The 23,853-nt window shown below is 52.2% G+C and overlaps 2 protein-coding genes across 8 annotated transcripts in view; one reads left to right on the top strand and one right to left on the bottom strand.

Moving 5' to 3' along the window:
- The first annotated feature begins 2,795 nt into the window (after window positions 1-2,795).
- On the top strand, window positions 2,796-23,757 carry ISL2 (ISL LIM homeobox 2). 6 transcript variants are annotated; one of them, XR_004954304.1, is made up of 8 exons: window positions 2,796-2,983; window positions 3,734-3,923; window positions 4,023-4,282; window positions 5,536-5,819; window positions 6,262-6,429; window positions 6,735-7,287; window positions 20,105-20,314; window positions 22,910-23,757. XR_004954304.1 is itself a non-coding variant. In XM_016125508.2 (6 exons), the coding sequence occupies exons 1-6, from the start codon at window positions 2,926-2,928 to the stop codon at window positions 6,849-6,851; spliced, it is 1,077 nt and encodes a 358-aa protein (XP_015980994.1). In that variant the 5' UTR covers window positions 2,796-2,925; the 3' UTR covers window positions 6,852-7,372. The 6 variants fall into 6 exon arrangements, 2 of the variants coding, with proteins under 2 accessions (XP_015980994.1, XP_036087724.1); XR_004954303.1 differs by lacking the exons at window positions 20,105-20,314; window positions 22,910-23,757 and adding exons at window positions 10,140-10,355; window positions 11,004-11,557; XR_004954301.1 differs by lacking the exon at window positions 22,910-23,757 and having other exon boundaries at window positions 20,105-21,266.
- Window positions 11,672-23,853, bottom strand: part of SCAPER (S-phase cyclin A associated protein in the ER) — a 197,247-nt gene continuing 185,065 nt past the window's right edge. For both annotated transcript variants that reach the window (XM_016125783.2, XM_016125786.2), the window contains exons 30-32: window positions 16,717-16,908; window positions 14,368-14,419; window positions 11,672-12,108 (exon numbers count right to left, since the gene is read on the bottom strand). In XM_016125783.2, coding sequence (XP_015981269.2) covers window positions 12,008-12,108; window positions 14,368-14,419; window positions 16,717-16,908 — 345 coding nt within the window. In that variant the 3' untranslated portion in view covers window positions 11,672-12,007. The remainder of the gene's footprint in view (window positions 12,109-14,367; window positions 14,420-16,716; window positions 16,909-23,853) is intronic.

Here is a 23,853-nt window from a genome sequence, read left to right as displayed (position 1 = left end):
AGGCATGCCACCTGCACTTTACATGGGACTGCCTCCAAGAAAAGGGGAGGCCTATGGGCGCAGGGTGGGAGAAGGATGGAGGGGCCAGGAGAGAGGCCTGGTAATCAGCTGGGCGATGGCCGAGTCCCATCCCGAGAGCCACCAGCAGCAAGATCCCTGCTCTGGGTCACGGGACCTATTTCCAGCTCCATTTCTGTCACTTACATCCAGGGGAACAGGCCACTGGGTCTCATTTCCTTTCTGATACTCATGATGAGTATGCAACAACTTCCTTTGTGTGGGGCATGCTCTGTGCCTGTGGCACCCCTCCATGAGTGCTGGGGAGACAAGATGGTACAAGGACTCCGTAAGCAGGCTCTGGAGGCAGAGAGCAAGGTTCAAATCCTGGCTCCACAGCTGTGGAGCCTATGACACACTGTTTAGCCTCTCTGAGCCTCCATTTCTCATCTGTGAAGCAGGGGTAATTTTACCAGCAGTAACCCTTCCCGGGATTGTTGTAAGGAGGGCTGGCGTTCATATGAAGGTGGCCCCAACCAGGGTCCAGTATGTTAGCCATCATGACGGTGATACTAGAGGCCTTGGTTAGGCCTGGCATCCCTCCACCCATATCTGATTCCATGAAAATTCGAGGCACAGCCCCTCCTTGCAAGTGAGGGTCTCCCGGGGGGGTAAGAACAGAAAGGTAGTTAGTGGGGAAGGAAGGCCAGCGTGTGTGTGAGCACCTGTGGGTCAGCAGGAGCTGACTGGCCCCGCAAGAGAGGACGTGTGCTGGCATGGGCAGGCACACAAACACATACAGAGGCTCGCAGTGAAGATACAGCCATAATGACAATTCTCACAGTTAACCTGGATTGCACACTTACTGCGCGCCAGGTATTGTTCTAAGCCTTGTCCAAAGAATGGTTTAATTCTTACAATAGTAGAGGTAGCTGTTAATTTGAGCTCCCGTTTTATAGGTGAGAACAGTGAGGGAACAGAGAGGTAAAATGAGATGCCCGAAGGCAGAGTGGCGCACGCAGATACCCACGCAGATACTGGAGGCTTGCCTTGCGTATTTTTCCCTTTGCCTTTCTCTCTTTCTCTCTTTCTCTCTCTCTTTCTTTCTTTCTTTCCTTCTTTCCTTCTTTCCCTTCTTTCTCTCTCTCTCCCTCCCTCTTTCCCCCTTTGTCTTTCTCTCTTTCTCTCTTCTCTCTCTCTCTCTCTCTCTCTCTCTTTCTTTTTTCACACAGACATCCATTCTAACGCAGCGTTCTCACCACCCTGGTCCCTGACATGCCGCAAACACATTTAAAGTCAGCAGTAATGGCCAAAAACACAAGCAGCAGCCTGCTGGCAGAGCACTGAGCCGCTGCACCGAAGAACTGGGCCTGTGGGACCAGACGTTCAAAGGGCGGCGGCAGAGATGGATCGAACGCCTCGAGAGACGACGGCACCGCGGGCGCTAGGCACTCGGCACAGTGAGGGCTGGGCGGGCGCTCGTCAGCTGTGCGGCGGGTCCCCACAGAGCCGCGGCTTAGAGAGGCGGGCCGGACTTCGGTCTCCGTAAGGCCATATCCAAGCCCTCGCTGCCCCACTCGCCGCCCAATGCTTGAGGCCCAGCAGCCTCAGGTGTTTAGGACAGGGGCCCAGGGGCCCGCGGAGACCTGCGCCTGGGTCTGGGACCCGTGGACGCGTTCTCCGCCCCCCACCCCCAGGCGCTCGCTCGCCGGGCCCCCTCCGGCGCTCACAGGTCCTTGGTGCCCTTTTAATGGGAAAACAGCAACCAGCACGGTCGGATAAATGTTATTTATAATTCATAGACCGCTCTCCGAACCCTTTCAAACAAAACCCACAGCGATTTCTTTGAAAGAAATGCCAGGACTCTGCTCAGAAGCCGCGGGTCTTCTAAGGACGGCCCGGCAGCCGCAGATAGTAAATTACCTGGCCCGCCACATTTGTTTCTGATTATTCGCTTTGCAGTTGGTTAGTGAAATGTAACCGAAGAGTTTATAAAAATCGTTTCTTCTGGGAGCCGGACACGCATTCTTCCCCAGCACTGTTTCTAGAGGGAGCTGTGCGCTTTGGGTGCAGAAAGGAACGAAGCGAACCGGTGACAACCTCCCAACCCGCAAACGTGCAAGTTGACGCTGGAATCAGCCTGCGTCTCCCGAGTCTGCGTCCGGCGCCCCCCCCCCCGCCCCCGCCCCAGTGTCCCGACTCAGAGAAGTTTTCCCCAGGCGGCGGGTGGGGAAGTCTGAATTCATCCAAACCGCGGGGTCGTTCCCGGACTCTCTCCCTAGCACGGGTCCTGAGAACAAAGGCGCATGAGAGAAGGGTGGCCGGCTGTGTGCTGCTGGTCGTGTCCAGCAAACCACCTCTTCCTTCCTTGCCTCTCATCCCAAGAGGGTGAATTTGTCAACTTTGTCCTTATAAAGAGGAGCTTTGGAAGGCGAGCCCCCTCCACACGCCAAGTATCTACCTCCGCGGCCAGGCGCGCCCCGCAAGGCCAGGAGGTAGCTGGGAGCGGCTGCGCCCTCGGGACATCTGCGTGGTGACTCGAGGTCCAGCCCGGACACCCGGCCGGGGCAGGGAGGCTCGACGCAGATTTCGGGGAGGGGGTTGCGCTCTATTGTTCACTCCGGCCAATCAGGCTTGTCCCTTTCCTTGCAGCCAATCCCGCGCCACACCCGCCTTCCACCCAGCACGCTTGCCCACCCGCCGCGGGTCCCCATCGCCTCCCCCGCACCCCGCTTCTGGAGAGGTTGGTGACGCCGCAGGTCCCGCCCCCGGCCCGGCCCGGCGACTGCGTGCTGACGTCATGCTGCGTGCGGGCCGGTGCGGTGGGTCCTGCAAGTCCGCGGGGCCCGAGTTAGTTCGCAAAGAGCCGGCGGGGCGCGCGACCCTCACACTGTGCCCAACCTGCCCTTGGCGCACTCCTCCTTCTGCATGGTGGACGTTCTTTTTCACTATCCTTTTCTGGGTGCTATGGGGGATCATTCCAAGAGTAAGTCCTCTCTGTGCGGCTGCGGGTGTGTTTGTGCTTCACAGGCGGTATTTCTGCTGTAGGAGAACGCGTAGTGGATTCTACAAGTGGCTTCCATTCGCCAGGGCACTGGGGGAGAAGAAGCCAAACGAATGCCTTTGGCCTGCAGGACGACTGATCCGTTGGAATCCTGCTGTTTTAATTCATAATTAAACACTTTCTCAAGCTTGCGGGGCTGGCCTCAGGCTGTAAAATCTGCTCGTTCTGCGCTAAGGCAATTAGGGGTGATTCAGGGGTTTGGCGTTTTTGTTTGCTCGCTTATTTTTTGGTCTTGCAAATAAGATTTCTCCAGCTCGATCTGGAAGATTTAAACCAATAAATGTCGGCGAGGACGCGAAGAGACGCCGGTGAAAGCCGACGTGCGGTCGGGACTGGAGGGAGTCGCTGCGGGAGGGACGGGCTGGCCCGACCCCGCTCAGCGTGGACGCAGCGGGTCCGCAGATCTTCAGTGTCCACTTACTCTTTCTTCTCAGCTACGATACCATTTTTTAGCTACAACACAAATCGATAAAACGGCTGTGTCCAAATGAGTGATGTGAATTTTTTTCGGTGGTTGGGGGGCGAACAAAAAGCTTTCGCAAATTCTGATTTTGTTTTTTCGTTTCCAATTCTCTGGACCTTTAGACAGTCTGCTCTCTGTTTCCTGTGGGTGCAGTTCCCGCTGGGGCAGCCGGGCGTTGGCTGGCCTGACTCGCTGCACTCTTTCCGCAGAGAAGCCCGGCACCGCCACGTGCGTGGGCTGCGGGAGTCAGATCCACGACCAGTTCATCCTGCGGGTGTCCCCAGACCTCGAATGGCACGCCGCCTGCCTCAAGTGCGCCGAGTGCAGCCAGTACCTGGATGAGACGTGCACGTGCTTCGTGAGAGACGGGAAGACCTACTGCAAGCGGGACTACGTCAGGTGAGGCTGCGGGGGCCGCGGGATCGGCTTGGGCATGGCCGCTCCCACCCGAGGGCCAGGCCCGCTGCCGCGCGCTGACACCCTGCCCCGCGCGCACAGGCTGTTCGGCATCAAGTGCGCCAAGTGCCAGGTGGGCTTCAGCAGCAGCGACCTGGTGATGCGGGCGCGGGACAGCGTGTACCACATCGAGTGCTTCCGCTGCTCCGTGTGCAGCCGCCAGCTACTGCCCGGCGACGAGTTTTCCCTGCGGGAGCACGAGCTGCTGTGCCGCGCCGACCACGGCCTTCTGCTGGAGCGCGCCGCGGCCACCAGCCCGGGCAGCCCCGGCCCGCTCCCCGCGCGCGGCCTGCATCTTTCAGGTGAGCCGCCCCGTGCCAAGGCCCGTGTACGGGCCGCTGGCGCGGGCACGAAAATGTCCCTGATGCGTGGTCCTGTGAATGCAGAACCGCCTGCTGGGGACACAGCCTGGGGAGCACGCGCGGGGCAGCGCCTGTGGGTCCGTGCGAGCCGTAATCGTGCGTGAGGGTCAGTTGTGGAGCACATGTCCTCCGTGGTCAGTGCGTGGGAAGCGGTACTAGGAGCGGGAATGACAACGGGGACTGAAGTGGGGCCTGCCTGGGGGTGTGAGGGACACAGCTCCATCCCAGCGCAGGCCTAGCCTCTGAAGACCAGTGGAGATAGGGGTATGTCGGTGTTGAGTCCCAGTTGGGTGGACAACTTAGCCAAGTGCTCATGGGCGTGGAGGGAGAGGCCCACGGCAAACTCAGGGCCCCAGAAAACGCCTCTGGGAGTCGTTTGATGCGGCTGGCCGGAGGTGGGGGCTGAGTGCGTGCTGGGGGTCCCTTGTGCCCGGCGGGCGGCGAGCACCGGCCGGAAGCTGCAGTCCCCAGACCAGGCTGCGCCGCTGCTGTAGTGCGGCCTGGCAGCGGCCCCCTGTGTCTGGCCCTCGGCGCACTCCCCTGCAGAACGAGGAAAGCGAGCAGGGCGGACTATCTGTGGATGGCTGTCCAGACCTAAAAGCACTTGGCGGGGAGCGGGGGAAGGGGGCATGTAGACCCGGTGCAGACGGGGAGCCAAGGGGATGGAGCCGGCGCCCTTTTGTTTGCCGCCCCGACGCGGGCATCGGGCCGTTTCCCGGGTGGAGAGAACCCGAGGCAGGGCGAAGGCAGTGCCGGCGCCTCTGGGCCGGGGACCCTGAGATCTCGAGGGAGGAGCCGCGCTCAGGCCGGTCTCTGCGGCCTTGTCCGAGTGGCCTCTTCCCCCGAGGGGCCGAGAAAGCCCCTCGTGGGCCCCGGGGAGCGGGGGACAAGCCCCCAATACGCCACCTCCAGCGCCCTGGAGCGCCCCACTCCTCTTCCTCCGAGACTCTCACTTCTTCTGGAGGGCGAACCCTGTCCCGCAGGCGTGTGCGGGCATCGGGGGTCGGGTAACTGCAGGAGGTTCGGCCGGAAGCGGCCGCTCCGCGCTCGGGGAGTCGGGAAGGGACGACACTGCACAGCGCCCTCCGGGTGGGGCGAACAAACGCAGAAGGAGGCGAGTTCAACGCCATGAACGAATGTCAGGGAAACGAAACGGAGCGGCGGCCCCTCGCTCACCCCGCACCCCTCTGCAGACCCCGGCGCTGGCCGGCAGCCCGCGCTGCGCCCGCACGCGCACAAGCAGGCGGAGAAGACGACCCGCGTGCGGACAGTGCTCAACGAGAAGCAGCTGCACACCCTGCGGACCTGCTACGCCGCTAACCCGCGGCCCGACGCGCTCATGAAGGAGCAACTGGTAGAGATGACCGGCCTGAGCCCGCGGGTCATCCGCGTCTGGTTCCAGAACAAGCGTTGCAAGGACAAGAAGAAATCCATCCTCATGAAACAACTGCAGCAGCAGCAGCACAGCGACAAGACGGTGAGAGGCCGAGGCCGGCGCCGGTCTGGTGGGCGGGTTCTGGGGAGATCTGGGGATGGCACTGTCCAGACGGGCTGCTCAGTTACTGTCTGAGGTCCGGTCTCGGTCCCAGGGGCAAGGCCCGAGCTGGGGTCCGGGGCACAGCTCTGAGGCCAAGGCGGACCGGCTGTGCCCGCGTGCCTGTCGCGACTGGAACGCAGGCCTCGCGTTCCCTCGCCGTGCGGCTCCCAGGGCTGGGGTGGCCCCTGGTGGCGAGTTTGCGGGTCCACGGTGACCTCGTTGGGGAAGGAGGGTTCACTCGGGTGCGGTCCCGCGCGCGCCTCCCGGGAGAGCGCTTCAGGCCCCAAAGAGCACGCCAGTGCCGGGACCCCGGTTTCAAAGGTGGCCAGAAACTCAAGACCTGACTCGAGCGCGCCCCACGCCCCTCGTTCTCGTCCCGAAGAGCCTCCAGGGCCTGACCGGGACGCCCCTGGTGGCGGGCAGCCCCATCCGCCACGAGAGCGCCGTGCAGGGCAGTGCGGTCGAGGTCCAGACGTACCAGCCTCCGTGGAAAGCGCTCAGCGAGTTCGCGCTGCAGAGTGACTTGGACCAGCCCGCCTTCCAGCAGCTGGTAAGGCCCGGCCCTGGCCGCGAGACCTCAGGACGCGGGAGGGCTTCCGCGATTAAGCCCAGGTGGTGGCTGGGGAGTGGGGGGCTTCTGGTGAGATGGGCGGCTGGGACGGCCGCAGGAGAGCCGGTGGTTGGTGGCGGGGGGCTGCAACCTCACCTCGGCCCACGACACGCCCTAAGCCAGGCCTCTCCGAGCGGAGCGCTCACTGGGGAGGCCCAGGGACTCAGTCGCCTCCCGAAGGGCTCGGCCCCCGACTCGGAGCCCCGGCCCGGGCGCGTCCTCACCGCTCGCCCCTGTGCCTCCAGGTGTCCTTCTCCGAGTCTGGCTCCCTAGGCAACTCCTCCGGCAGCGACGTGACTTCCCTGTCCTCGCAGCTCCCCGACACGCCCAACAGCATGGTGCCGAGTCCGGTGGAGACGTGAGGGGGACCCCGAGCCCGCGGACCGCGCATGCTCCCTGCATGAGATTCGCCCGTGCTGAGGCCCAGTCCGCCGAAAGCTCCCGCCTTTGTAACTGTTATTACTGTTATTTAAAGAGGACGGAGAGGCGTCGTCACAGTCACGAGCGCCAGGACGCACCCGCTTTCGCCAGGCAGGACGGCACTGCTCCCAGGACTTGGATTTTTTCAGAACCGGAATTCAGGATTTACTAGCGTTAGCTCTGCACCCTCCTCTGCCTGCGGCCGCATCCCCGCGGCTCCTGGGGCGCCGCGCGGAGACGACGCGACAGCCCAGAGGAACAGGCCTCGACCCCGCAAAGCGCATGAATGCCGAAAAGCTAGAAACGGGACTTACCTTGAAAATGCTTAAGTTATCCGTCGACGGAGAACAGAGCGTATGAGCCTTTGCCGAACAAAACGTAAGTTATTGTTATTTATTGTAAGAACAGCCAGTTCATAGTGGGACGAATATTTTCATCTTAATAAAAAAATCACACCCCGCTGCCGCGCTGTCCTGTGTCGCGGACGCCGCGGGGGGCCGCCCCTCGGGCCCGCGCCCGCGCCTCGCGCGCCGTCGCACCGCGTGCCCACGCGCGGCAAAGGGGCAGGCTGGGCCGGCGGCGATTGGGCGGCGCGCGGGGGCGGGGCTGCGTCCGTGCGTCCCGCGCGGCCCCGCCGCAGGGGAGCGCGTGGCCGCCCGGAGGCGGCGTGCCCTTGCCCGCGGCCCCGCCCCTGCCCGGGGCGCTGGCCGGCGAGCGCGCGCGGCGGATGGGCCCGACGTTTGGGCGGGAAACGGCGAAGCTTGAGCGGCCCCGGTGGGGCCGACTCCCAGACGAGGTCAGGTGCGCGAGGATGAGCCGGCTCTGCGTAGCCGGGCCTCAGCTCCCGGCGCCCCTGGCCCGGGCCGCGCCCCTCATCCCACGTTCAGCCGATGCACGGGGCCTCCTTTCGGTCTCCGGTCCGGAGCCCGCTGCCTCCCGGGGCCGGGCGGACGGGGCACTTCCCGGGCGCCGACTCGCGGGTCTCTCTGGTTATTAATTCCCGTCTAGACGGGGAGAGGCGGGCGGCGGCCCCTTATCTGCGCCGGCATCACCTGCAAGCGATACACCGCGGGAGCCACAGGGCCCCGCTGGGCGCGCTGGTCCACCCAGACGCAGTCTGGCGTGTCCTCGGTTTATTTTCTTTGCAGACCTGAATGCAGGGGCGGGTATGGCCCAGGTCACTCGGTGTGACATTTCAAACCCTGCCACTTGTTTTCTTGAAAACTGGCTTTAGAGCTCGCAGGAAATAACCGAGAGATACCGAATCTCCAGCAGCGCCGGGCCAGCGCACGGAACGCGGGCTCAGGTTTTCCACTTCGCGAATATTTAACTCTTTGGCAGCCTCACTCGCGGGACTCGGGACTGCCAGCCAAGCAGCCCATCCGCAACTCTTGAGGAACCGCTGACTTTGGCTTTCTGTTTCCTTGTCCTTCGAGTTAAATGGACCCGCAAGTATAACGCTCTCTGCCCGGGATTTGTTTTGAAAGACGGCAATGCCCCGAGTAGGGAGCGGTTGCCCTCTTCGCCCAGGTAGTCTGGGGCAGCTGTGGTGGAGGGATGGAGTACTAGGCGCCTTCTGCTAAAAGCCATGGCTGTGGCTGCTTGGACAGCAGAGCTGACGGCAGGCACCGTCGCCCCGTTGCGAGGGAAGGCTGGCAGACGGGCGGGCAATTATCGAAAGAAAATGGGAGGTGGTGGGGAAATTGGGCCACGTGTCTGTTTTGCTTCCTGAAAGTCAAGGTGATGCTGGCACAAAAAATTAAGCAGGACACTTCCCCTCAGATTTGGGAAACCTGCTGTAAACTTAGAGATAAGGGAAGAGATATGTCATGTTAATGAGAACCAGCTTTACCTCTCAAGGATCCAGAAACGGTTTTAATAATCAGGGTTAGGCTCTTTGAGGCTTTGGTCTCTTAACTTAGGCCATTCTCTCCCAAACAAAAATACAGATATTTCCTTTTACCTTTTGACTGGCCATTGGATAGAGGGCTAAACTTCCCAGAAATCTAACTTGTGAAAATTTTAATTTATCCACAATATTGGGTTTTGTCATCTCAAAAAAAGGAATAGGTTCTTGAATATTTCATTAATGGTTGTTAATTAGCTCTAAATTGTTGATTTTGACAGACAGCAGTATTTTAATGTCATGAATGGAAACATCTGTCTAGTCATCTCTTTATCATCCATAGATAAAAATCTAATTCTTTTTGATATTTTTGAATACTGAGAAATTACCCAGATAAAAGCAGCTACTGTGTTTTGGGATGCCTGTGTCTATCTGTATTTACTGTATCAAACATCATTAACTTTTCCCCTGTAGTTTGTTGCCAGCTGCCCAAAGTGGCACATTGTTTTCCAAGGAAAGGAGTTGATTTTGAAGCTTTATTACAATGGTCCCTGGTGTCGGATCTACTTTTGGTTAGTTACATTACTATCAGTTTTAATGGCTCCCAGGTCATTTTTAAACATCTTCTGTAATACAGTAGGGATTTTCTTGTAAATTAAATTACCTGTAACAATTACAAATGTTGTATTTTGTTTACTGGACTTGTAAAGTGACATCCCCACTTTAGTAAAAAGTCAGTTCAGTAGGAAAGGCCATAGGTGGAAAACAGGAGTTTGTTATTTGACTAGATTCACTTTAGGATAAAATAGTCTCCAAAGACTTATCTAATAATTTGGATAGCTCTATGAAATTGAGGCAGTAGATTCCCAGAGATGGAAAAACTTTTGGCTTTTATACAAAGAATGCAGATTGAAAGGCTGCATAATTCTGGGAAATTCAGAGGCCCTGTACCAGTATTCCCAATAAACTAATAGTGAATGAACTGCAAGACAGAAATCATCCTTTCGATTTTGAATATGGAATAGCTTAAAGCTCAGTTGTGTCAGAGTTGCTACTACTAGGTGTGAGACATTGTCTAAAACTGTTCTCAAGAAAATGTGAGATTCTGCCACTGCAGCTTTGGGGGAGTGGCATAAACTGCCACACACTGAGTTAGCCCCGCTTTCCCATACCGGTGTTGGAGTGTTCGCCAAAGAGCAGAATTAGCTGAATAGCAGCGGTGCTGGAGAGAGGAAACAATGAATGAATAATAAACTATTTGCAGAGAAGTTCCCAGTGGACTTGTGATAAAAGCAGGAAATTCAAAGTTTATTAAGCTGATGTAGGGAAGATTAGAGGCTTTTAAATATGGGTCTGATTGATGTAAAGGTAAACTTTCTTCAAGATACCGGGACTGGATGCAATGAGGAGGACTGGGTAACCAATTACGGACGGCACCTTGTTGACAGAGACTGTGCATGGAGTTAGAGCAGTAATGGGAGAGGAAAAGTCACAAGCAAGTCCTGCACTGCGACCCAGCTGTGGATTTGTGGGGGAAGGGCTCCATTTAAAAAGCAAGTCCGGGCCCCCAGCAAGCTGCGGGGATGGGCAGGAGTGCCAGGTGAGTGCAACCTTCGGATGAGGGCACCTCCGTGGCTGGACACTGAGACAGGGAACCTTGGGGGGTGCTTCAGGGACAGAGGCGGGAGACTCGTGTTGGGGGTGTGAGAGCAGGGAGAGGGAGTGGGACAGTGGGGTGGTGAAGAGGGACACTTCCCTAGGTAGGTTACTGGCAGGGAGCTCGGAAAGAGATGACCCCGGTGGACTGAGGTGAGGTCGGATGGAGGTTACAGGGCCCCCCAGCCGCCTGGAGGAGCAGCGGCCTCAGGGGCTTGGCTCATTGGGGAGGAACCTGGCTGGACTGGGTTACGGGTTTACTTGCGAGCGCGGGTGGCTCCCGGGAGGTGGCTGCGGCTGCGCCGCGCCGCAGTGTGCCCATCACTGGTGGCTCTGGACTGGTACCCTGAGGCGTCTGGGTGGCGAGTCTCATAAATGCGGTTTTTCCTCTCAAGGGACCTCCCCGGTCCAGGCACCACAGTCCTGGAAGGAGGGGTCTCTGTGCCCTGGGGGCCAGTCCAGTCCGCAGGAGCCGGCTGCAGTTTAGTTGAGCAGTGGAGCCCCGGGTCCCGGTGGCGGGAGCTCCGAGCGCTCAGGGTACGGTCACCGGCTTCTGTGGTGGTGACATCGGGCTGCCTTCTTCTCGGTTTAGGAACCAGTGAAAAGGCAGCACGCGGCAGCTGCATGAGCCGTCCCCACCGTCAGCCTTAAAAAAAAATACGAAGAAACTTGTCTTCCAGCCCTCCTCCTGAGTCTTGCATCCGATTCGTACTCAGGCCATTTTCCACCCAGATCTTTATTGTCGCGACTGAAGAGACTGCGCTGTCACTTGGTGTCCCTCTTAGCGCACTCCCTTCAGGTGGGGAAAGGTGGGGGGGGGGGCGGGGGAGAGGGAAGTCCCACGCACCGCACCGGAGGAGCCGGAGGAGCCGTTGTGACCTGCGACTTCACCAGTCCCCATCCCGAGGTGGCTTCAGTTCACATTCATTTCACAAAGTACCCATGGGGACTCACTGTGCTTGATCTTCCCAGACTGGGCTCATTCTGCAGAATAACTCTGGGTCCACAGTGCCCGAGGCTCTCTTGCTGTCTGCTGGGAAGGGTCAGGCTGACTCCCGGTTGCAGGGTTCCAAACTCACATCCAGAGGCCCAAGGATTGCATGTAGTTATAATGCAAAAGTGCCATCTGCGTCTTTACCCTAAACCTCACACACAAACGTTTATGGCAGCGTCACTATAATTAACTCTTTAAGATACTACCAGGGTTGGAGTAACATTTTTCTTTCAAATTTGTTTTGTTTTTACCAGAAAAGTCACCACTGCAAACAGAATAAGTTATTTTATTACAAGAACAAAGCAGACTTGCTAATTTTTGTCTAATTTCACCCACGTTACAAATACAAAGCATATATTATAGGATGGAAGTTACTAGACTCCAAGATATTGTGCATAAATGAAATGAATTCAACTTGCAAAATCAGCAAGTAGAATGTTAAAGTATCTACAGTCATTATAAATAGTTCAAAGTATATACCATATCTACAGCACAGAGGGAGTATACACATGTGAGAATGAGTTTCTTCAGGAAGTGAGAATGTCTATTTGAACAATTTAAAATATGAATGAGGGTACTCAGATACAGAACCACCCAAACATTTATTTTTCCTTTTGTAAGAAAAACTGTCTAGCTTCTTCCCAGGCCTGCTGAGGAAATCTGTTAGCCAGCTCAAGATAGTCTTGGGAACAAAGGCATCTTCCTGAGAGGAAAAAAGGAAAATAATTAAATTATAAAGAGAAATTCTTCAAAGTTTGAGCCATTATTTTGATATCCGACCACAAAATGGAGACATAAACTTCAAACAAACCATGATACAGTATATGTAAATAAACAAGGTAGTTGCTATATCACTATCTATAAAAACTATATTTTAATCACAATCTATTTTGTGCTTCTAACATATTCAGACACTAATCTCTATGTAACACATAATGAAAAAAACTTCTTTTGGAATCTAGAGTAAGAAAATAGTCGAAAATAAGGATGGTGATCACAACACAATGACAACCATATCTTTTATCCTTAAATTAGCCTTGACAGGGTATATCTGTATATAAACTAGACTTGTTTTCTAAAATAGTCTATTTGGTACAAAACATGATTTTAGTTTCAATAGAACTTTAAAAATGCTCAATCTGACATTCAGTCGCTCACCTAACAAAGTAAAGGGAAGAATTAGGAGCTTCATTAACTACCAATGTGCAGAAAGCAAACACTCTCATGACTGAGCAGTCACCAAGCAGCAGCGAGTCCCTGCAAACCACAATTCTTCCTGGGGAGAAGGATGTGGTACTACCCGGAGCTGCTTTACATTTAGAGCTTCACCTGGGCAATGAACTCTAAATGTCTTGAAGCATTTTATGGTGACTTAACCTAAGCAAAAGGGGAACAGATGTCAAAAATACAAACTGACAACTAAGTAAGGTGTCATCTTTTTTTTTTTTTAAGTCAAGTAAGCATATATGAGCTGTCACCAAATATAGTGATGACTGAGCAAAGCAGGGACCAATTCCCCATTTACTGTTTTGTGGATTAAGCTCATTGTAATCAGGGTAAGCACTGGAGGCAGAGAAGATGGTCTGCTGGAAAAGAAAGAAGGCTCAGAGGCTCCCAGAGGTCCCAGCCAACCGGGCAGACAGAGGCAGCCCCTGGGACTTTGCCTGCCAGATATGCAGCTAATGATGATTCATCCTTACAGTCAGGAGAAAAGAAAAAGGGATGTCTATGCTTCTTACTGGCAAAGAAAATGCCATGCAGTTCAAAAACATCAGAATATTTTTCTAGGTATTTTCATATATTCAAAATTGAAAAAATTGTTTTGTAAGAAATAGTAACACATTATGCTGATATCTCTCAAGTAGCCCCCACTTTTTTTTCTTTTCTGACTGAGTTAGGGCAGAACTGAACCTCCACACTAATCTGGCTCAGACAAGTGGCACTGACTGTGATGCTGACTTGAATTCATAAGGAGGGGCACAGCTTTCTGTTTACTTTTCTGGGTACCTGAGTTACTAAAACGTGACTTTTTTTTCAGGATAATGTTACAGCTCTACTTGTATTCTCTTCTATGTACTTTTCAGCACCTGCCCAGTACAGATAATTGTGTGTGTGTGTGTGTGTGTGTGTGAGAGAGAGAGAGAGAGAGACAGAGAGAGAGAGAGAGAGAGAGAGAGAGAGAGAGAGAGAGAGAGAGAGAGACACTAAGACGACCTCCCAAGTGAGGGCTACTTGGTGGGTACCCAAGAGGGTCTTGCTGGGCGTGGGCCTCTGGCCACTTTATAAAGACTATCAAACTAATAGAAGAATTGGGGAAGCTGGGTCCAGGTCCCCATCTGAGACACTGTCACAACCTCAAAGAGCACCTGCACACCTAAGCTGCAGTCTGGGTAGCGGAGGGGTTTAAAAGTAAAAGTGAACTTCAGAATTCTACATCTCCAGCTCTGATCACAGGAAACACCTCAGGAGGAACACTACAGGAGGAAAAAGCTTGTAATCTGACAGCTTTTTCTCCACGTAAAACAAAATTCAAGTACTTGAATTACGGAGGGACATATGGGTGCCTGTCACTGATCATTTTATTCTGAACATGGATAGGGAACCAAATCTATGTGAGTTCAGTATTTATGTGAGTAATGCAGGCCAACATTAACGATCTGATTGTCTCCTATATTACTAAATAAACTTAGTTATTCACCATTTATTATATCTTGCATGAGTATGATTTACAAGACGTTTTGTGCTTCTCTTTTACTTGCATAGATTTCTTTGTATATTCTGATGCACTCCCACTTAATGACAAAATCAATTTCTTTACTCGTTGAAACATACTTGGTATCTGAATAGCAAATATTTTAGGAGATGTAATAAATTGGATTTTCTAACAATTCCAGAAGGTGGAGTGAGAAACACATCTATTCTCCTAACAAACACATGACGTTTAATTTCGATAGAGACATACCTCTGGGCTGATAAGACTGGTTATCTGCCTGGCCTGGAGTCTGTGCAAAATCCTGTGAGAGACGAGAAAAGGATTTTTATACCAATGCAATTTTTATACAAACAGATAATTGCACTGAGGGAGGCTTTAAAAATGCTGCTGAATTCTGAGGCAACTATTTTTTTAAGATTACTTTGTAGCCCAAATAGAAAAGGTGAAGAAACTGATGTTATGTGGTCCAGATTCTCACAAAGTTAAATAGTGATGCCTTAACGTTTTGCTAAGTATCACCAGGGCCAGGTAGCTGCTGACTGTGGAACCACAGCTTCATTTTATATCTGATAAACTAAACACTTTAGTCAACATATTGCCAGAAATTTAACACTTTTTTAAAGCACAACTATAAAAGCCCTCAAGTAGTATGCAGCTAAATCTTAAAATCTGGTAATTTTACTTTTAGATGGAAAATGAAAAATGTACTGGATAATATGTAAATTTTCAGAAATTACCAGCTCCTATTTTTAATATCATTTTCTAGTGACTATTAATAATCTAACACACAGGGACCTTGCAGGACCATTTTATAAACCAAAATCCAATGTACATTTATTCCCCTGAACACTATTAATAGACAAAAAAAACGATTTAATTCCCCTAATTTAACATTCTATCCCAAAGAAGCATTATAAGACATTTCTGTACTATTTACAGCATTCGTGTGTTAAAATGTACATTGAATGTGTGTTAAATCTACATTCTCTTACATTTAAATGTGTCAAATGTTAATAAAATGGATTTAGTAGTACTTTGAGATCAATACTAGATGAAAAACAAGTGATATATATGATCTTTACATTCTAACATCATTTGTATTTTTATAAATTGTGTCCAAGCAGTTGAACACATGAGACTTAGTTGCTACAGATACAAAATTTGCTCTTTGCTCAACTATCACTGTCTTGGCTGAGGCCCCTCCACTCATGCCTTAAAAATTGAGCCTCACCTGCCTGGCTATCCCCGTCCCCTTTTTCCGCCTTACTTTTCTCCACCGCACTTACCACCACCTGACCTGCTATTGCTTTTACTCCTTTGTTTTTTGTTTGACTCCTCCCACCTTACTGAAAGACCTATGAAGGCAGGACTTTTTATGTGTTTTATTCATTGCTCTATTCCCAGTGCCTAGAGCAGTGTCCAGCACACTCACAAGTTACCTGTTGAATGAAAGAATGAATAATCTGAACATTAGGAAACAGCCTTGACATTCTCTATAACGTATTTTCTATTCGGTTTAATCCGAAGGCTCCAAGACTATATGAAGAACCCTAAATGTTGGTGTGATGATACATCATATGACTTTTTAAGGTTTTAATTTAACCATAAGATGTTCTATGAAAATTCGTACCCTACCTGTAGGTCTGAATATCTTTGAAAATTTTTTTAGAAAATGGAAGCCAGGGTTAAGCAAAACTGAGTGGAAAATAAAGCATTTCTAAACAATTGACCTAGTTTTGTTTATAAGTTGATCATTAAAAAGCGTAAACCACTAATTGTTTCTAAGCCGAAGAAGGTCTTGGGCACCATCACAGCCTTTCAACAGGGATCTATGGATATTAGCCAGAACAAGGGACAATACAAATGCATAGCTCTCCTTTCTGTGCTGTTATTATTATCTTATTGTCTGCTAATCCCATGTGCGTCATGGAGCAAGAACTCATTGGTTTTATGGTGAAACATTGGAAAGAAAATGGAAGATTTCCAGGAAATGTGATCTATAATTACAGCTCTTAGTAAGTACTAAAGAATAGCCAAGTTGACTTTTCTACTGCCAGTTGATGAAGTGAATTTAGATGCTTTCCTACAGCAGATTTTGATTCCAGTCCTACAGAATTGAACTGGATCAGAAAAATATAAGGCTATAGTTAAAAGTTTTAGATTTTTATAAAAGCAACATGACAGGTTTTTTTCACACACACACACACGTGTGTGTCTGTAGATATAATATTCATTTAAACATTTACAAATAAATTGAAGTTTTAATTGATCTTCAGTAATCATTATCTATTCCTTACAGCTGGACTAAATGTGAGATGAATGTAACAGTTAAAACCTTAAGAAAATCTGGCAGTTTTTTAAACATTATTTCCTTAGTGAGGGTTTAGCATTTCATTAACTGAAAAAAATATCCTTTCCTTGAAATCCTCCAAGCAGAAATTACACAACACTCAACCCCAGTTTTACTACCCTGATATTTTAGAAATTAATTTTCAAGCACAGAAATACATAAATTTTTTGAAAGTTAATGTGGATGGCAAAAATAAACAGCTGGTTCACTTCACTTCTCAAGAGCATCGGGCACAGCACAGGAAGTACCTGGATGAACGTGGCCAGCAGAACACAGCTCATCTCTTGCTCCAAAATGATCTTGTTCTGACGGTTGTTGTAACAAGCGGCGATAAGCGAAGGGAACAGCACTTTGATCAGCCGAGGGTCACTGAAATACTGGAAGGGCAACTGGCAGAGCTTCTGCAGCACCGTTGGGTGGCGGCCGGACTGCACGATGACCTGAAACGACGACGACCCCAGGTCAACTGCCAAAAAGCCCCAGCTGCCCCTTGGCCCTTCCCCCACCAACATGCCAGTAAGAACCATGGAGAACACAGGGAAGTAGTGTATGGAGGAAAAACAAGAGAATCCTAGCTCCTTACCTGACCTTAATTTAAGTGATATTGAAAGGAGCAAAAATAAATCTAGTCTCTAACTCAAGGAAAAGGTTCCCACAGTTCTGCACCCATTAAAAAGTTATTAGAGTCCGTGACAAAAGCATGGCCGCTGTGGAGAAAGGACGCCTGGGAAGGGCACTCATAACACTCCGGCTTCAACAAAGTCCCCGGCCCCCCTCTCCCCTGGATACAGGGCAGCCAGAGTCCTTAAACCTGTAAAGAACGACACCCTCTCCCGCGGCCTGACCTGCCCACTCCCCCAGCCTTGCTCACAGAACATGCTAGACACAGACAAATCTATTCCGTATGCACACAAGTCCTGGAAAGAAAAGGGGATTGTGAGGGGAATGAACAGTTCAGCACAGGCACCAGAGATCCTTGCTCCGATCCATACTCCTTATCTGCGTTTCCATCAGTGCCACCGAGTCTAAAAGGAGGACTGTTTAGATAAATGGGACCGTTGTCTTGAAGCAGTCTAGGTTTACAGCTGTGTACATTTTAAGAAATGGGGTAGTGCAGTTAATGGGCTTAGAGTGGAGCCTTCCCAGTCTGCTCCCAAGGCCCGCACGACAAACTAAGAAATGTCCAAATCAGATCTGTTTCAAGTGACCTGGACTAGACCATTCTAATAGGAAAGAGCTGGGTGACCCAGGGCCCACTTCTTGCTGTAGGAGGAAGCTCAGAGGAGGTCAGGAGCACTGGAAAGTCTATGGTCAGGCCTGTAAATTGTACTTTGAAAGATACAACTTTACAGGTACACACCCTGACAGGACTGCATTCAAATTAAAACCAGAAGGAAGGAATGAAGCGGCAGAGGCAGGAGAAACATAAATTATGGGGATTTACAAGTTTTCAAAGGGCTTTTAACAATACCTTAAGAATACACTCTCTCAGATGATAATGCAGTTTGGTTTAAGAACAAAATCAACAAAGTAATAGTTCACATATTTTAGTTCAATAGCTGAAATGACATCAAAACCTTCAGAGAATGTTGACAGGGACTTGTTAATACCTTCAAATCCAGCAGGAATTTTAAAGACTTAAAGTGTGACAATTCAGCATTGCCACTTCTGACACTGGCTGAGAAAATTATGCCCTATTATATACTTTATTGATAAAGCATTTATTTAAATCTTTATTAGCTTCAAATTTGGTAGCACAGCCCAACAATGCCACTTTGTAATTAATAATAATACCATTATTAGAAGTGTCTTTTCTCCCTTGGGACAAAAATTAAGAACAAGATTTTTTGGGGGGGACTCCATTGTTAAAATGCTATCACCAGAAGACGCATGATTGGAAGAAGGTACCATGCTGGCCAGTCTGGCTGGCACAGGCATGCTAATGCAAAGGTGACAACTCCCAGTTGGTGGTGAATGAGCACAGAACCTAAGCACTCAGCTGGAACACCACCCCCGCCCGGCTCCTGACCTTCACTGGGGTACAGCAGAGTCCTCGTGGCAGGCGCGGGGGGTGGGGGAGGGCTGTCGGTCCCCTCCAGAAACAGAGCTGGCTGTCAGATGCCCATGGAATAAGTGAGTTGAGAGGTTTTTGGCGGTGTAGAGAGTGTCTTGCCAGGGGCCATGACTTTTATGTTCCTGGACTGTAGAAAACACACAGATGTAGGAGGTCTACCTGCAGGACCTCCTATGATAGAGCAGCAGGTCGCAGAGAAATGGTCCAACCGCCAGCAGCAGCAAGAGCCCCAATGCCTGCCTGGCTGGGAGCCAAAGCAGGGCCTCTAGCCAGCACTGTCCTTGGAACCTCACTTTAGATGTACGAGAAACAGGGTTCGGAGGCCCGGGACAAGCCATCCTACAGCACTGAGACTCAGAAGGTGAGACCACTGCTGATGATTCGGGCAGGCTTGTGGCCCCGAGGTGGCAGCCTGATGTCCTGAGCCCAGCCGGACTATTGCCTGCATTAGGTTAAGCACTTTCTTTAGGGGCAGGGAAACAAAGCTGGGATGCCAACAGCCCGACCCGGACGCCCAAGGCCTTGGACAGCAGGAGAGAGTGGCCAATGGGCTTTTGACCAGGGGTGGAGAGTGGGGGGAAGGTGAGGGCAGGACTTAGTCCTACCTTATCCAGTCACTTGCTCCCACGTCATAAGGTGGTCAAATGTCACCTTAGACTGCTCGAGCTTTCCAAAGGTAGCAGCAGCTCAACAGTGTCACCATGGGACATGAAAGTCTCGTTGAATTAAAGGAATGTATGTAACTCAGGGAAATCTCTTACAACATGGTGTTTTCTCACTGTACACCTTCCCAACGGAGCTGTCACTAGATCACAGTCTGTGACCTTTGTTCATAAAGGTGGCCCACCCTGAGCCTGCCAGGCCACCTGTCCCTCCCTTCGAGTACCACAGCAGGCACCGACTTAAAGGGGCTTCCCACAGAGCCCATCCAGCACTGCACCAAGGCCCCAGGCGTCAGCCTGAGACGGGGGCAGGGGGCTGGCACAGCCTATCACCAGGGAACGGCCTGTCAGACACCATCTCCACCCGCACACAGAGCAGGGCACCGAGGAACCCAAAAGGTCGCCAACGACGTTCAGATCAAAAGATGCTGACACTGAGCCTTGCACTTGCTCTGTGGTATGCTGAGCAGCCATGATCTCTGCTTCCTGCCTCTGCTCCAGTCCCCCACCGGTCAAGTGGCCCTGGGCGAGTCGCCCGGCTGTTCTGGGTCGAAGGTGGAGAACTTCCACTGCCGTGTCACACACACACACCCCTCGAGCGAACAGCTCAGTTTGCACCCAGTGAACAGTCGGTGCCGAAATAGAGAGAATACGACCGGGGTGCTGGCTCTCTCTGTCGGATCACCGCAGATCCGACTCCTGTTCATTTAAGACAAATCACGCAGACACTGTCTCACTGTATCAAAGCACACAGGAGCAGACTTCGCGGCCATCTTGAGTCCTTTCTGGATCCTTCTCCGGAGAGAGGACGCTGGAAATGAATCCAGGTACTGAAAAATGGCATCCTCTCCCAGGTGCCCTGGTCCTCACCACTTTGTTTCTTTCCTATCACTGAGGTAGGGGACGGAGGAGATGGAGAGGGAGAGACCCACCTCTGTTCTCTCTGGAAGCACTGAAGGTCTGGGCAGAGGCGGCTCCAGACAGGGCCGTACCAGCCTGGGAATGGTGTCTGCGGGAAGGAGGGACAAGGAGCGGAGGGCGGATGTGCTGCTCTCCAGTGACTGGCCCCAGCTGCCTGGCAGGACTTCCGGCGCCATCATGTGCTATCAGGTGAGAGGACCGGGGGACGCCGAGCAAGGCCAGGGAGGGCTCCCGACTCAGCATAGATGGTCTCTGAGTCTCCAGGGACACCCAGGTCATGCTTTCACTCTCAGGGACATGAGGCATGGATGACTAGTCACAGGTGCCCGAGTCAGCAGAGAGGGGACCCCTTACCTAGGGGAATGGGGCCCGCAGGCTGAGATCAGATTGGGGCACTGGGAACTGCAGGCGGAGGCCTGTTGGCGGCGGCTCTGGCTGGTGGCTTCCACGGCCCACAATTCTCAAGGCCCTGGTGGCTGGGAGTCTGCGCTCTGGTGCCGGCAGCGTGGGTTGTGGAGGTAGCTCTCGTCCTGCCTGGCACACTGACACCTCACGGTGCCTTCAGACAACTGTCCCTCCATGAACCCGTCCTCACGATCTAAGGTGACCGTGTTACCTCCCAAAAGCCCTATCTCCAGTACAGTCACATGGGGGTTAAGGGTGGTCGACATGTGAATTTGGGGGGACACAGCTCTGATTCCTCGTCACCTGGCCAGAGTGATGCTTCATCAGACAGCCAACCCCTATGACCAGGGACATTTCACAGTGACTGGGTCAGCTGTCTCTCTGTGGCCATGAGCCATGAGTATGCAGGCCCAGGTTGTGGGGTGTCGGCGGCTTTGTGCTCTGGGTGTCAGTTAACAAGTTTAAGCCCTGGGGTCCCTTCTATAAAAGGGGCAGGTGGCAGCCTTCGGGACCTAGAGGATGGCCCTAGGAAGCAGTGGCGGTGAACACGGTGGAAAGGGCGGGGTTCGTGCCGAGTGTGGCTGCCCTGAGTGCTCTTGGGCTGGCTCTGCCCTCTGCTCCATTGTAGGACCCGAAACCCCCGCCCAGGCCTGCTGCAGGTTTCCCACATCCCCACCCCACCCCCATCCCCTCTACGGGCTGCTCACTGGGGCAGGGAACTAGGCAGCAGCCCCGTCTGGCTGGGACTCGCCCTGGGAAGCCACTGCTGCAGCCCCTCCCCGGCGCTGCCTGCACAAGACAGAGCTGGGGTGGCTGCCAGGACCTTGCGGTGGCAAAGTAGGAAGTGTGCTCTGACAGCTCTGAAAAGAAAATCCCACATCAGCGCGATCCAAGAAATGCAGGTAAGTGGAGCCAGCCAGCCAGGAGGGGCTGAGCCCAGCCTGTGTGCAGAGGCTGCTGCGCCGGACACGTACATCTGAGAGTCAGTGACAGAGGGTGGCTGGTGCCTGGCCTAGGGGCCACATCACACTCCTGAGGTACAGGTGCCACTTTCTGACTAAGAGACCTCGATGGTCTGTACATCATGTTGCCTCAGGTGTGCACAGGCTGACATCCTGCCCCCACTGTGATGCTGAGGAGGGGGCCTCTGAGAGGTGACCAGGCCACGAGCACAGAGCTCTGGTGACTGGGGTCAGTACCGTTGAACAGGAGGCCTTGCGAACTCTGCAGGCCGCCTGCCTGTGGGGACACAGTGTGAAAATAGCATCTGCAACCCCGAACAGGGCCCTCCCAGACCTGACCCTGCCGGCACCGTGACAATGGATGTCCAGCCTCCAAGACGTGAGAAACTAACCCGTTGTTTAGAAGGCGCATCTGTGGCTCATAACTTTGTTACCTGCCCGAGCGCGTGGGGGTGATGCGGGTCTCACCTCAGATGACGTGCCTTTGGATCTGCAACCCAGACTTGGAGGACACTGCCGTGTTAGAGTCTGGGAGACCCCTGCATAGCGGGGCCCGTCCCAGGCAGGGATAGCGCTGCAGTCTGTCTACAGAGGCCCTCTACCTGCACCGTGAGTCTCTACAGGTTCAGGGGCAGACAGCGATGACCACCCTCCTTTCAGAGAAAATCTACCACTCGCAAAGTACAAAACAACTGTCCCAGGTCCCTCAGCCAGCCATGGTGGAGCTGGGCCTGGAACACTCAGAGACCCACCTCTCTGACCCAGCTGGGGACATCAGACACACGGGGTGCCCACCCTGGGAAGACGAGCTCTGTCGCTGGCTCAAGCTCATTCCTATGACTGGCTGCCAGCCAGCTTCTCACACGGCTTTGCCAGTGCCGATGAAGATGAGGATGACACACTGCCACCCTAAACAGATGCAGACAACCGACATACACAGATTACACCAACACAAAAGGCCTTTCTTCAGAAACCTATATTCTGCTTGGCTAGGTATCAAATCACTGGTTCTTGGCTTAGTTGCTGGGCTCTGCCAAGGGTTCATCTCAGAGGATCAGACATGAGGACTTGGAAGAGGAATGGTGAGTGATGGGGCCAGACTCTCCGGAGCGAACTGCTGGAACATGTGACTGAAATGAGCACCGCCTCGTGATGGTCTCACAGTCAGATGCCTTCAGGGTTCTAAGTGCCTTCCAACCTGGTTTAACATACCTGAATCAAACGCTATAATGCATACTACGTTTATAATGTTAATCCTTGGTATGACCAGACTAGTTTTTCCCAACAGTTAAAGAAAAAAAGGAAAGTGGAGGTAGGGCACTGAATAGTCATAAGTCTGGTGCAGAAATGCAACAGGCCTGGGGGCAGTTTATAGATATGCCATCTGCAAACTGACAATGCCGCACTCACTTCCTAGGACACCAAGAACAGTGGCCAAGAAGACCAGTGAAGAGTCCATGGTGTCACATAAATGGAGAGCAGCCCACGTCTCCTCACCCAGCGGCAGAACCAGGGAGCGAGCGAGCAGACACTCATCTACTCGCAAAACATTTACTGCACATCTACCCCAGCCAAGTGCGGCACGAGGCACCTGGTAAAGTTCTGCAAGCTCCGACACAGTCTGCCAATTCACATTTCAGAAGCAAGTCCAATGAAAGTGGTTTTCTGGCCTGCAGAGGCTGGAATCAGCACATGAGACCACTGAACGTCGGTCAACCGACCACAGGAAGCAGCAACAGCTCACAGAGTGACAGGGCGAGAAATGAAATGATCTGGAGTAGAAATAAGAATTCAAAAAGTTGCCCGGAATCATTTGCTATAAGAGTAAAATTCCTTACCATTTTCAGTGGGTCTTCAGAGTACTACTGTTTTGTTATAACACGTCTTACCACCTTTGCTCTGCACTTGAAAAATCTGCAACCCTTCCCCCGCCAAAAAAATCTGCTTCTACACACACTAGGCCTCACACGACTACTACAGCAGGTACTCCTTTCAAGAAATCAAAAATGTATACTGCGTTAAGTCTAAGTTTAGGGAGGCAGGAAACTATAGCAGTGAAAAAGGATCACAAATAATTAATGTTAAATAAACATTGTGTTTTAAAAGTAAGTTGGGTTATCTGCAAAATTTACTTATAGGGGAATAGCTCATTCCCTGACCATACCAAAACCACGACGCCAAATAAGAAAGCAGCAGAAGGTTCTATAGCACTTTCTTGCCTGCCTCCCTACCTCCCATAGACATGACCATGGTACCTGCAGGAAAATCTCCAGCTCTCTAAGACTCACCTGCTGGTTTTGGTGAGATCTATAAGTGATCCTGAATTTCCCCTTATTTCGAAGGCACTCACTCTATCAAGTA

The sequence above is a fragment of the Rousettus aegyptiacus genome, unplaced genomic scaffold (assembly GCF_014176215.1).
Source record: "Rousettus aegyptiacus isolate mRouAeg1 unplaced genomic scaffold, mRouAeg1.p scaffold_m13_p_14, whole genome shotgun sequence".
NCBI lineage: Eukaryota > Metazoa > Chordata > Mammalia > Chiroptera > Pteropodidae > Rousettus > Rousettus aegyptiacus.
This window is presented reverse-complemented; position numbering and strand designations above follow the sequence as displayed.

Coding starts and splice junctions, on each gene's coding strand:
- ISL2 (XM_016125508.2), top strand. CDS start 2,926: ATGGTGGACGTTCTTTTTCACTATCCTTTTCTGGGTGCTATGGGGGAT. Junction 2,984..3,733: donor TATGGGGGATCATTCCAAGA/GTAAGTCCTCTC, acceptor CTCTTTCCGCAG/AGAAGCCCGGCACCGCCACG. Junction 4,283..5,535: donor GCGCGGCCTGCATCTTTCAG/GTGAGCCGCCCC, acceptor ACCCCTCTGCAG/ACCCCGGCGCTGGCCGGCAG.